We start from the raw sequence: 13,873 nt of genomic DNA, 5'->3' as shown, positions 1-13,873 counted from the left end.
CAGCCCCACTGTGCAGGATTAAGGTCGGGGAATCCAAATGGTGTGTGGCTGAGAGCCTAATTGGAAAAGAGTTGCATAACCAAGGGAGGGGAGCAAAAGGAGGGATTTGAGTTACATCTGTTCCTGAGTACTGGAGAGGAGACAGACTCTTCCATGTTTGAGTACTGACAGGCCGAGTGACTGTGTGCATGTGTGTCCACAGGCTCACATGTGTGTGTTTGAAAAACTAGGCAAGAATGAAGTTTGGAAAGTCACCTGCTGTCAGAGGAAGAATCTCAACTGGCATTAGACCCTGGGCTTCTGGTTATAAATCTGCTATTAATTATGTGCCCTGGAATGGGACCATTGGGTTCATCTCAGTTTCCTTGTCCGAAATGTCAGTATCTTTTGTCTATGGCCTGTGTAAGTCCTGGTTAGAAAAATGCATTGTGAAGCCAGGCGCGGTGGCTCATGCTTATAATCTCTGAGCTTTGGGAGACCAAGGTGAGAGGATTGCCTGGGCCCATGGGTTCGAGACCAGCCTGGGCAACTTGGCGAGACCACATCTCTACAACAAATCAAAAAAATAGCCGGGCATGGTGGCATGCACCTGTAGTTCCAGGTACTTGGAAGACTGAGACTGAAGGATCACCTGAGCCCAGCAAGTAGAGGCTGTGGTGGTTGTGAGTGTGCCATTGCACTGCAGCCTGGGCTACAGAGTAAGATTCCAACTCAAAACAAAAAAAAGATGCATTGTGGATACAGGCCTCAGGGCTGAGTTTCCTTTCTCCCACAGAGCACTTGAGTCATGGAAACATAAAAAAAAAAAAATCACCCAGGACACTGGCTTGGAACATAGGTGCTGCTGTCTTTTGTAAGTAGCCCCCAGACCCATTAAGAGCTTTGACTTTTACAAATGACTTCTTGGTACACTGACTTCTTTTGCACTGTTATGCACTGGCTCAAGGTAAACTTTACATCAGGAAACACTGCTCTAGGGCAACTTACCTCATTTTCAGATAAAGAAATCTAGTCCTAGAGCACTATTAGCAACAGAGCTAATGTTTACTGAGGTCAGGCCCTCTGCTAAAGGATTTTCTGATGAGTCCTACAAAGAGCCCCATGAATTAGATACCATTGTCTTTTCCATTTCAGACAGGAAACTGAGGCTAAAAGCAGTTAAGAATCAGCCTAAGGTCACATGGTGACTCACATGGAGCTGGAACAAAAATTCTATCTCTTATCGCCCAGGCTCAGGCACTTTTCAGTGGCATATTCTGACTCACTCTGGTGGAGCAACTTATTCTATTCTAGGCAAGTCCATTTCCCAGGTCTTTCCTCTTGTGAGTACCCAGTTACATCCAAGTCTAACCACTTCTCAGGCTGAGCTACCCTCCAGGTCACATCCTCAAGAGCTTTTTCTGCCCTTTTCTGATTTTTATCATACGTTGGTTAATACATATTTCAGTCCTTTCTCCACAGCTGCAAGATCTCAAAAGACTTCACAAGAGAAAGGAAAGTGGGACAAGGCCAAGAATAAAGGGTAGAATTTAGTTAGGCAAAAGACAGAAGCAAAAGCATTGGGGCCGAAGAAGGAAGAGACAGAGATGTGGGAACAGAAAGGCTGGTCGTTGGGTCTGGGGAGGAGGAGGTATAGTTGGGAAGCACTGAGAAAATCCTATTGATTGGATTGGAAGAGAGGAAGTGATGAGAAGCAACATCTCCTGGAAGAAACATTGTCAAAACAGAACTAGCACAGAGCCAGGCATTTAAGTGTGCACTGGGACTCCAGATATCTTCCTAGGTCATACCTCACTGGTCTATCTCTACCTAGGCTCATGGGCATGAGGGATTGGGCAAACTTCTGGAAAAGTTGAAGGACCCATTTAGAGCATGCTGGACCAGAAAGCAAAGCCTTGGAGTCAAATGTTGACAGTGAGTGAGTCAACTGAGTGTCTACTACTAGAACTCATCCCTAGTCTGTCCCCACTGGCATCTTGAGTAGATATGATGAGATGAGATAGAGGTAAGGAGAACAGGCGAAACTGAAAGTGCCTTCTCTAAAAACTCTGTGAGATATTGCTCTGGGACCCTCCTTGGAGTATGATACCTTGAGGAGAGGGATATCCTCTGCCCTTGGCTATTGAGGCAATGCCCAGAATGGCCCAACTGAAATAGCAGTGTTCTGAGCCTGAGTGTCCAAGGGGCATTCAGGGAAGGCAGCTATTTTCCCTGCAGACTGGTATAGTTCACAGGCCCAGGAGAGACATTGCTGATGTCTTCCTGAAGTATCTGAATTATTCCAGTTCCTCCATAAACAGGTACTTGTAATTACCAGCAAAACCGGGCATTTACTACTTGTGAGAGCGCTTCTGTGCCCACAGGCTGTCAAGGTCTTGAAACGTGGGCTGTTTTTTATAAACACCTTGGGTGGGGTAATTTATTTTCCTCTGTCAGATGAGGGCACAGAGGCCAATAGAAATGATGTGACTCACTCAACTTCACAGCTTATAAATGGAAGAACTGGGATTTGAACCCATTTGCCTGGATCCAGCATTCGGGGTCTTTCTAGTGCCTTTACACCTTTAGGAGTTGCTTTGCCCCACTGCATTTTCCCTATGTGACAGTGTCTCAGGAGAGAATCTCCAAAGGCCCTTATTAGAGGCTAGGGTTCTGTCTTCATCTTCCCTGTCACTGCACAGAGTTTGTGAGTTTATGTTGTCCACAACCTGGTTGGTATGGCGTACTTTGCAGGTGGCAGCCCAGCTGGCAGAGCTAGCAGCCTCTTGCCACTGGGCAGCTGCCCACCTGCCCCATCTTGCTGTGCCCTTGGCCTCTCTGGGCCCAGGGCTGTTGCTATGGAAGGGGATCTCCCACCCCCACCCTCAGGACTGGGTGATTCAGAAAGCAATAAGCCGCTGAGTGCTGTGGCAGGGACTCCCCTCCCTAATCCCCAGCCTGTCCGTGTTTATCCGATGGCCTCAGGAGGGGGTGTAAGGGGCTGGCGAGCAAGTGGGCAGCTGCTGGGCTGGTGGGACAGAGAAGCCCAGGAACAGGCCCCTGCCTGGGCCAGAGAGGAGCCAGGAGTCATGAGGGTGGCACTGGGCATTCTCTGGCTCTTGGCCCTTGGGTGGCCCCCTCAGGCTCGGGCATCCTGCCCATCTCAGTGCAGCTGCAGCCTCCATATCCTGGGTGATGGCGGAAAGGCCAGGTATGGCACCGGGTGTGTGGGATGGGTAGCTCAGCCTCCCTCATTGTGCTAGCTAAGGGTTGGCAGGGGTTAGAGCCAGGGTCCTCAGACTGAGGCTGGATGAGATCTTCATCTCCCTGGCCCTCGAGGCACAGGGATCCTATGGGGGGTAGTTTGCAACTGCCTTATTTTCCAGTAAGCAAGGGGGTGGGTCTGTCTGAGAGATACCAGGGACTTTTATACATGGGGCAGGGGTGGGGTACAGGTGTGCCAGTTCCGGGAAGTCCTTCCTGGGTCTTCCTCCAGGCTCCTGATGGAGAGGAGCCCTCTTTAAAGGCCCAGGAATTCTCCCATTCCTCTCTCTTCCCTTCTCTTGCTTCCCTCCATTCCATCTTCCTTTCTCTATTTCCCCAGCTGCTTCTTTTCCCAGGCCTCTTCCATTCTCTTGCTTGACCTCCTTGGGGAACCTAGGCATTTCCTACTACCCAACCCACCATGGGACCATCTTCTTCCTCTCAGTCTTCTGCCTTTGGTTCTTCTCTGGCCAGCCCCCAGAGCCTCAGCCCCAACTCTTCCTGTGGGTGTTCCTCAAGGCCCGGAGTGCCCATCCTTTGGCAAGCATGCCCCCCTCCCTTCCCAGCCTCTTCCTTGACTTTCTTCCATCCTCTGTGTGATTTCTTAGACCACCTCCATCCTCTCTCCCCTTTCCATGGGATGTTCCCAAGGCCACCGTGGCTTTTAGACCCTTGCTCTTCCACTGCAGCTCATTTTTATCAGTCTCTAAGTCATCTTTTTTCCAAATGCTTCAGCTTATCCATTAATGACCTGTGCATTTCCCAACTTACTCAGGGATTTCAGTCTCTGGCTCAAGGCCTTTTCTATCATTTTCCCAACCTTCTGAAATTTCACCTTCCCTTCCTCCCTTGTCTTAGATGGGTACTGGAGAGTCACTGATGGTTTCCGATCCTGGGAACAATGTTGGCAGAGCTATGTTTTCCGTGATTTTGGCAATGGATACTGGACTAACTGAGGAATGAAAGGAGGCAGAGGACAGAGAGGAACTACCAATAAAGGACACCTATATGGTCTGGGGGACAGGAAAAGCTCCATTTTGGCCTAAGGATCTGATGCTGCAACTCATATGGAGGGTAAAGATCCTCTCCCCAAGATAAGCCAGGGTGCGTCCTGACGAGGCTGGGAAACAGCCTATGACCAAGGACAGTATGAAGGGAGTGACAAAGAGCCTCCCCTACCACCCACAGGGCTCAAAGACACATGGCATCACTGATGGAACTGGTCCTGAAATCCAGGCATTCTGACTCCATTTCCAGAACTCTCCCATCTAGTGATGCTGCTGTGGGCAGAGACCAGTGGAGAGTTCCAGGCAGCAGAGTTAGCCTTAGGATGAAAATGAAATCGCACGGTCATTTTGTTAGGGGCTCTAATGTCAGTCAGTGGTCATTCCCTCCTTTGAAACCAGAGATCTTACAGTTGGTTCTACCTGCCTAATCATCCCATGGCTGATATGCAGCAGCCCATCTGCATGGAGTGTCCTATGAGAGGAGTGAGGCCATGAAAGGCTGCAGGGGACCCTAAGGTTCCCAATGACTAGGGACAGGTTGTAAAGTTAGACCACGTCTCCTTTTGCATCTCAAATGTTTTTCTCAGTCCCATCTCTAACTGGGCTTCTCAGAGAGCCCAGATGTTTTGTCTGAGCATCAGCATTAGCAAGAGTGTGTGTACCTGTAGGCACTGAAGTTGCCTGGAAGGGCCCAGGCTGGATAACTGGATGGATATGTCCTCATGCTGTTTGTCCCAGTTTGCCCCACCGGGAGCTGTGCTGTAGGCTTGTGTTGGGCTCTTACTGGTTACCATTTCTCTCTCATCCAAGATATGTTTTCCCATCAATTTCCTTCCTCCCACCTACATCCAGACCTTCTGCCTTGCAACACTCAAACCTGTTTTTTATTTTTATTTTTTATTTAAGAGATGGGGGTCTCACCCTGTCACCAAGGCTGGAGTACAGTAGTGCACTCTTAGCTCACTGCAGCCTCGAACTCTTAGGTTCAAGTGATCCTCCTGCTTCAGCATCCAGAATAGCCGGGATTACAGGCACACACCACAGTGCCCAGTCAAACCTGTATTTTTATCTGAAAATATCATTGCTGTCAGTGCTCTTTCTTCCTGAGTTAGATTATAACCTGTATGGGGATGGGGGCTGCGAGTTTGATTCTTTTCTGAATTGCCCATCACTTAGTAAGAGTTCCATGTAAATCCCAGCAATATGAGTGGGTGAGAATATCTGTGCTTTTTTGTGGACACCATTTATAGGAAAAAACAAGCCAAGCCTAGCCCCTTTAAGTAGAGTATATGAGTTAAGCTGACAGATGCTGGTGGTGTGTTTGTGTGTGTATGTGACACCAGGAAGGCCTGATAAAAATAATGTGTTATGCTATTACAAGAGAACAACCTCCCTTAGATTGGTCTATTTGGTGAGTGGGGGGCTTAGGATTTTATTTTTAGTTTACATAGCATAAAACAGCCCTGAACTGTAGGCTCTTTGAGGGCAGGGACTGCTTCCTGTACCCTTCTATCCTCAGCTTTAGTCTCAAACTTATAGAGCAGGGTTTAAGAAGTCAGTCTGGGTAGAAGGAATTGATATGACTGACTGACCTGATTTACTTGCAGTGATGAGATGCAGAAATTTACGACAGTGATCAAGAGCACTGGGCTTGTGTGGGGTGACAGTCAGCATGCTGGGCTTGCACATATATTATCTCATTTAAACCCAATAACCATCCTGTGAGATGGAGTCTACTAGGATGGCAAAACTGAGGAAAAGAGAAGTTCCCTAATATACTCAAAGGCACACAGCAAGCTAAGAGCCCAGACGTGAATCCAGCTGTGGGGCTTCCAAATCTCAGCTCTTAAACTCCTTGATCATCTCATGACCCCCCATAGGTCACTCACAGGGAAGGAAGTTCTCTGAGACTCAATTTCCTGAGTTAGCACAATACACCAGCTGGTCCCTCTATTTCTTCCATTCCTTCCTGTTCCTAACAAACCAGTGACTTATCATGTGACCCGATCTCCTCTCCTGCCCAAGACACCTACCTGCCTGGCCCTGAGGATGGCAGGTAGGGACATAACTCTGGAAAATTAATTTGAATTATACAACTCATACATGAATTTGTGCAAATGTTTAAAATATCACAGAAAAGGCTAAAACCCCTTTTGTTCTCTCTTCTTGTTTCAACCTAGTTTTGATGTCCTTGGTATATATATATATTTTTAAGTGATGAAGAGCCAAGGCAGTAACAAAAATTGAGGTATAAGTTAACAAATGAACTTTGAACACATATACAGCACAACAGTGGATGAGATGGTCACGGGATTTATGACTACTATTCATTCTTTGTGTGCAGGGAGGCTGTTGGGCTGTAATGGGTCATAGTTTGGGTGTGAGGTCCTATAGGCCAAAGAAGACTAAATAATCTTCCGGGGCCCCTGTGAAAGGTTCTGAAAACAAGGCCCCGGCAAAGGAAAAACATGAGGTTTCTTGCTCTGGGGTTCCCTCTGCAGAGTCCGCTGTGACTTGGACCCTGGTGTTGGTGTCCTATGGTAACAGGCAGACCTACAAGCCTTGTGGAGGGAGGTTGTAGTAGGGGATCACCAACCCGGCGGGAAGCTTTCTCAAATATTCCCCATTTCTGTGTCCAGGACGGTGGTGTGCAATGATCCTGACATGACCCTGCCCCTTGCCTCCGTCCCGCCGGACACCTCCAGACTGCGCGTGGAGCGCACGGCCATACGCAGGGTGCCCGGTGAGGCCTTCAGGCCCCTGGGCCGCCTGGAGCAGCTGTGGCTGCCTTACAATGCCCTCAGCGAGCTCAGCGCCCTCATGCTGCGGGGCCTGCGACGCCTGCGGGAGCTGCGCCTGCCTGGGAACCGCCTGACCACTTTCCCCTGGGCAGCGCTCAGGGACGCTCCCCAACTGCGGCTGCTGGACCTGCAGGCCAACCGCCTCTCCGCAGTGCCGCCGGAGGCTGCACGTTTCCTAGGGAACCTCACCTTCCTGGACCTCTCCAGCAACCAGCTGATGAGGCTCCCTCAGGAGCTGATTGTCTCCTGGGCTCACCTAAAGACCGGCCTCTTTCTTCCAGGCCATCACACCAGGTTGATCCTAGGTAAGTGGCAGCATCCTTTACCTTAGCCAAGTTAGCAGGTCTCTTTGCTTATTTTTCCTTTTTTCTTTTTGAATCTGGGATTTTACTCTGTTGCCCAGGCTGGAGTGCAGTGGCACAACTCAGTAGCCTCAACATCCTGAACTCAGGAGATCCTTCCGCCCTCTGCCTCCCAACTTCCCTGGACCTACAGGTGCCTGCCACCACACCCTGCTAATTTTTAAGAAATATTTTGTAGAAGTAGGGTCTCGCTGTGTTGCTGAGTCTGGTCTCGAACGCCTGGGCTCAAGCGATCCTCCTGTCTCGGTCTCCCAAAGTGCTGGTATCACAGGTATTATCCACCACTCCTGGCCATCTCTCTGAGTTTTGACACTTATCTGGAAAATAGAAATTATACTTACCTTCAGGATTTGAGGGAAGACTGAGTGTAATCCACAAGAGTGGCAGGTTTAGGAGCTCAAACCCCAAGTCAACCCATGGCAGTTCAAATCCCAGTGATAGGAGGGGCCTTCCAGGTCACACAGCTGGGAGAAAAGGCCTCTTAGACTCAATTTCCTAAATGAGTTAGCACAATACACCAGGTGGTCCCCATGTTTCTTCCATTCCTTCCTCTTTCTAACAAACCAATGACTTAACATGTGACCAGATCTCCTTTCCTGAGGATTACAAGTGGGGACATCACTCACTCTGAAAAATTAATTTGAATTATACAACTCACATATAAATATATGTAAATGTTTAAAATGTCACATTAAAGGCTAAAAACCCTTTTGTTCTCTCTTTCAATCCTTTCCCCCAAAGGTAACTACTGTTTTCATATTTATTTGCAAGTTCCCTTCCTTTTCAGATATATTTCATATGCACATATACACATATATACAAATACATACATACACACAGAAATGTTATGTGTGTTTTACATCAAATTTTACTATATTATATATTAATCAGCACTAACTTTTTGACCCAACAGTAGATCTTGGAGATCTTTCTAAATTGCTAGAAATGGATCAAGTTCATTTTTTAAAACCACTGCGTAATATTTCATAGTATACTATGTTTATAGTATAAAGATAGCTATACTATAGTTTATTAAGCTATTCCCTCTTTAGTGGACTTTCAGATTGTTTCCCTTATTTTGCATTCTTGGCAATGCAATCTTGTGTATGTGTACAAATGTTTCTCTAGGATAGGAACTGAGCAGTAAAGTTGCTAGATCAGAGGATGTGAGTATTGGACATTTTAGAATCAATCTGATAATTTCTAGATTGGCTGCTCCAATTCTCATTCCCCAGCAGTAGTGTGTAAGACCACCCACTCATAAGGGTGACCCATTCGTATGTTCACCCAGAAAGTATTTTTGAGTGACTTTCAATTCTTGGTGCTGCAGATACAGCAGTGAACAAAATAGATGAAGATTTATTCACTCATGGACCTAAGAATTAAAATGGCCAAAATGACTTTTGTTAGTCTGGTGGATGAAAGTTTCACTGTCATTTAACTTTGCCTTTTACATAAATTCTTTTGGACCCTGTTGTGATGAAGTGATAGCCACATAGCTCACCACCAGAACTGGGCATTGATGAATCTTGGGTTGCAGATGTATCATTAAATGCACTTAACCAGTGACACAAGGCAACAGCCACTGCTGGGATGGGGCAAGGGAGAGATGGGAGAACAGATTGGCACCCTCAGGTATTTGCTCAAGGGAACCTCAGAGTCATTAATATACAATCAGATCCAAATGCACCCTCCCAACCCTTTGACATTTCCTCTTCCAAATACATTAAATATATGTATGTAGATGTATAAGATATAATTGTTTATGAGATACACTATGAAATTTAATAAGTCGTGGGGGATAAAAAGGACATCATATAATTCATTTATCTTGCCTTTTAGAAATGTAAACCTGTATACCTAATCCTGAATTGTACACCACATCTTTAAAATAAAAAAAATTAATAAAAAAATGTAAACCTATAAAAAGGAATTGTGCCCTAGAATTGAGGGCACATTGTACCCCTCTATCTTTATAAGATTCTATGACAGAGTGGGTGCAGTGACCTACTTTCTTCTCTAAAGAAGTTCAATTTTAAGACTAGGAATGCATCCTAGGATTTGATCTTTCTGGCCTCTTCACCTGCTCTTTACTCCCATTTGATTCTGTCAAAGGGACCATGGCCCAGAGCAGTCATCCTCATTTCTTGGGGGATGCTGAAAGTACCACTTATACTGGGAGGGCTGAGGTCAAGGATCAGAGGTAAGTGAAGCATATCTTGAAATGGATTTTGACATACTGCAATTATTGGAAATATTTCCTGGTCAGTGGCCTGAAAGGATTAGTCTAAGAATGGAAACAGCTATTGCCATTTTTTTTTTTTTTTTTGAGTTGGAGTCTCACTCTGTCGCCCAGACTGGAGTGCAGTGGCCACTCCAGGCCACCGCAGCCTCGACCTGTTGGGCTCCGGCGATCCTTCCGCCTCAGCCTTCCAAGTAGCTGGAACTACAGGCGTGCGCTACCACACCTGGCTAATTTTTTTTTTTTTTGATTTATTGTAGAGATGAGATCTCACCAAGTTGCCCAGGTGGGTCTTGAACCCGCGGGCTCAGGCAATCCACTCACCTCAGCCTCCCAAGGCGTGGGATTACAGTCTAAGCCACTGAGCCCGGCTAGCTATTGCCAATTTTGTTGGTGTGCCATTTGGCCTACTCAGTACTTAGTATGATTTATCTTTGTTTAGGCTTGCAGTGACCCTGAAAGGGAAGTAATGCTATTATTCAAAATGAACATTCAGATTTCAAGTCATACAACTAGCAAGGCAACGAGCTGGGCCCAGAGGCTAGTTCTGCTGACTCTGAGCCGAGGACTTGCTTTGTCCTCCCTGAAGGGAAGGGAAGCTGGGCCTGGGAATCTGAATCTCTGTCTGAATATCTTTTCTTCTCTTTCTCCCCTGCAGGGCTGCAGGACAATCCCTGGGTGTGTGACTGCCGACTTTATGACCTAGTCCGTCTCCTGGATGACTGGGCCCCAAGCTTGGCCTTCATTGAGACCAGGTTGAGATGTGCCAGTCCCCGCAGTCTGGCCGGAGTGGCCTTCAGCCAGTTGGAACTGAGGAAGTGCCAGGGCCCAGAGCTCCGTCCGGGGCCAGCCAGCATCAGATCTCCTTTGGGCAGCACAGTATTGTTACGCTGTGGAGCCACTGGGGTCCCTGGGCCTGAGATGAGCTGGAGGAGGGTCAATGGCAACCCCTTCAACGGCACAGGTTTGTGAGCCACAGGGATGCCGCACCAAGACGATAGACTGGGGTAGGCGGGGCAGTGTCCCAGATGGGAGTGGCAAGGCCAGAGGGAAGCTGTCTGAGCAAGGCTGGGCTCTCATCTCTCTGAGTGGAGTTGGACAGATTCTTACCAGAGGCAGGGCATGGAGGTAACAGATTTACTGATGACGAAGGCTCTCATTCCGTCATGTTGTATCCCACTGGTTACTCTATCAGAGGCTTGGGACCCACCCTGAGGGGAAAAAAGGTTGACTTTTTTGATAGGAGACACTCTTTTAGTGTATTTTCTATTTATGACATGCTTCCCAGTTATAGATAATAAGCCAGAATCATCTAGAGTAAGTGATGATATGAGCTACCATCTACTGAGATCTCCATGTGGGTCTAGCCCTGTGCTAAGCATTTGATGCACATAATGTCATTGAACTTTAAAGAGCAACCTAGTTATCGTTTTTATTTTGCGTATAAGTGAACTGAGGCTCTGACAGCCTAAACACTTGGCCTACATCACATCATCACACAGCTCGCACAAGGAGCTGGGGTTTCAACACAGTCTAGCTAGCTTCACAGTGTGTACTCTTTTAGCTATGCTGTGCGGGCAGAGATGGCTCGTCTCTGCCATGACAGGGACATGAAGGGCTGGTTTGCAGGAGTCATGGTCACCCACAGGCAGCAAGGAGGTGGAGGAGGAATGATTTCTTAGCTCCTGACCAGAAAACCTCACATCCCTCCCAGTTTTCTCTTAAGTCTCTCTTGACTAGGTTAGTAATCATTACTCTAGGATGGTGAGTTTGAGATCAATTTGCAAACAAAATTGTATAAGGAGCTCTACTGTGTAAAACAGGAGGGTGAGGATGCTCCAACTGAAGAGGCAGTAGGTCCAGGCAGAGATGGGCAGGGCACTTCCAGTTGGGCCTCGGCCTCATGTTTCTCTCCTGACCCACCTTATCTGCAAGGCACTTGCTGCTGCCTCTGATGGGTCACCTTTGCAGAACTTCAAGGTCCTGGACAACACAATTTGAACATGTCAGATTCAGAAGGCATATCATTCTTAGTCTTTGCCTTAGCCTGGGACTCTAGGGGCTCCCCGAATTTGAGCCCATGGTAATCTTAATCCTCTTGGCTAGTCTAAAAACGTTGAATGACTTTCAGTGTTTTCTTGGAATGACAGAGTCTTCAGTGGAGTGTGTGCAACCCAGGGGCTGTGAACTTGGCCCCAAAAGGGAGCTTGGGGCAGAGTGACCCTTTCATTCTCTCACATTTGCCTCTTTCCCCACCAGTGCACCGGGAAGTTTCCAGTGATGGCACGAGCTGGACTCTGCTGGGCCTGCCTGCAGTGTCTCACCTTGACTCTGGCGACTACATCTGCCAGGCCAAGAACTTCCTGGGATCCTCAGAGACTGTTATCTCCCTGATTGTCACTGAGCCCCAGTCTTCCACAGACCACAGTGGGAGCCCAGAGGCGCTACGGGCAAGGACGGGTGATGGGGCAGAAGCTGCTGCTTACAACAACAAGCTGGTGGCCAGGCACGTCCCCCATTTTCCAGAACCTGCTGTCCTGGCCACTGGGCCCTCTGTGCCCAGCACAAAGGAGGAGTTGGCCCTCCAGCATTTCCAGATGGGTGTCCCAGGAGAACTCCCTGATGGGCGAGCAGGACCTCAGGAGGCCCGACTGGTGAAGTCTCTCAAGGTGGTGGGGGACACTTACCACAGCGTTTCCTTGGTGTGGAAGGCCCCCAAGGCTAGGAACACAACTGCCTTCAGTGTCCTCTATGCAGTCTTTGGGCAGCGCAACATGCGGCGGGTGATTGTGCAGCCTGGGAAGACCAGCGTCACCATCAATGGGCTGGCACCCAAGACTAAGTATGTGGCATGCGTCTGTGTGCGGGGTCTTGTGCCCCGGAAGGAGCAGTGCGTTATCTTCTCCACTGACGAGGTGGTGGACGCCGAGAACACCCAGCGGCTCATCAATGTGGTGGTGATCAGTGTGGCCGCCGTCATTGCTGTGCCTCTCACACTGCTAGTCTGCTGCGGTGCTCTCCAGAGGCGCTGCCGCAAGTGCCGCACCAGGGGTTCCACGGAGGCCACGGGCACCTATGTCAACCTGGAGAGGCTGGGCCACAGCGAGGATGGCTTGGAAGAGCTGTCCCGGCACAGTCTCAGTGAAGGTGACAGGCTCCTCTCGGCCCGTTCCAGCGTGGACTCTCAGTACTTGGGGGCCAGGGGGGGCAGACGGATCAATGAGTACTTCTGCTGAGGGGCATGCCCCCTCCACTTACACACCTGCCCCTGTCCACTGTCCTCCGACTCTTCAACACTCACTCTGACACTTGAGTATGTGTTCACCCACTCTTATCCACTTGGATCTTGCTCACTCAGACACACACAATAGCAGCAAGCAGCAGCGGCAGCAGTAACAACAGCAGCTGACATGCATTAAGCATTTATGTTGTGCCAGGAAGTGTTCTAAGTGCTTTATATGCATTAACTCACTTAATTCTTATAACAACCATTTGCAGCAGGCACCACTATTCTCTCCATTTTCCAGGGGGGTTAAGTAACTTGCCTGTATCAGTCAGTTTTTGCAGTGTAACAAATAAAAGCAAAATCTCAGTGGTGTACAGCAACAAACACCTATTTTCACACTCACAGGTCTGTGGGTTGACTAGGGTGGCTCTGCTTTGTGTGTTTCATTTGGAGCCTGGGCTGGAGCATAGCAGTGGCTATGGAGCAGGCTTCTTTCATGGTGAGTTCAGATGATATCAGAGGAATAAGCAAAATATGCAATGCCTCTTAAGTTCTTAGTTCAGAATTGGTGCACTGCCACTTCTGCCCATATTCTATCTGCCAAAGCAAGTCTCATGGCCAAAACCAACTCTCATAGGGCAAATAAGGACACTTCTCCCATAGAGGTGATGGTGGGGCAGGATTTATTTGCTAAACAGTGATCTAATCTACTACATTGCTCACGATTACACAGCTAGGCAATGGTAACCCTGGAATTTGGACCAGGCATTTGGGTTTCACAGTCAATAGTCCTTACATCCTTCTAGACTGCATGTTGATTACATTTATGCTGACTCACAGGCACTCACACAGTCTTTCTGTGCATTCACTGGATTTGTAATTGCCCATCCACATTTACACACACACACACACACACACACACACACACACACACACACACACACACACCACTCATACCTACTGTGCTCTCACAGAATTCCAACATTTATTTT

The 13,873-nt window shown here is 48.1% G+C and overlaps 1 protein-coding gene across 1 annotated transcript; it reads left to right on the top strand.

Moving 5' to 3' along the window:
* Positions 1 to 2,954: 2,954 nt before the first annotated feature.
* Positions 2,955 to 13,108, top strand: LRIT1 (leucine rich repeat, Ig-like and transmembrane domains 1). Its single transcript, XM_008067018.2, has 4 exons — positions 2,955 to 3,190; positions 6,890 to 7,356; positions 10,314 to 10,619; positions 11,915 to 13,108. The coding sequence occupies exons 1-4, from the start codon at positions 2,955 to 2,957 to the stop codon at positions 12,889 to 12,891; spliced, it is 1,986 nt and encodes a 661-aa protein (XP_008065209.1). The 3' UTR covers positions 12,892 to 13,108.
* Positions 13,109 to 13,873: the final 765 nt, after the last annotated feature.

Source organism: Carlito syrichta, unplaced genomic scaffold (genome assembly GCF_000164805.1).
Source record: "Carlito syrichta isolate Samal-C Ts95f unplaced genomic scaffold, Tarsius_syrichta-2.0.1 Scaffold309262, whole genome shotgun sequence".
In the NCBI taxonomy this organism is placed as follows: Eukaryota; Metazoa; Chordata; class Mammalia; order Primates; family Tarsiidae; genus Carlito; species Carlito syrichta.
The sequence above is the reverse complement of the archived record's forward strand: the minus strand, read 5'-3'. Positions and strand labels throughout refer to the sequence as shown.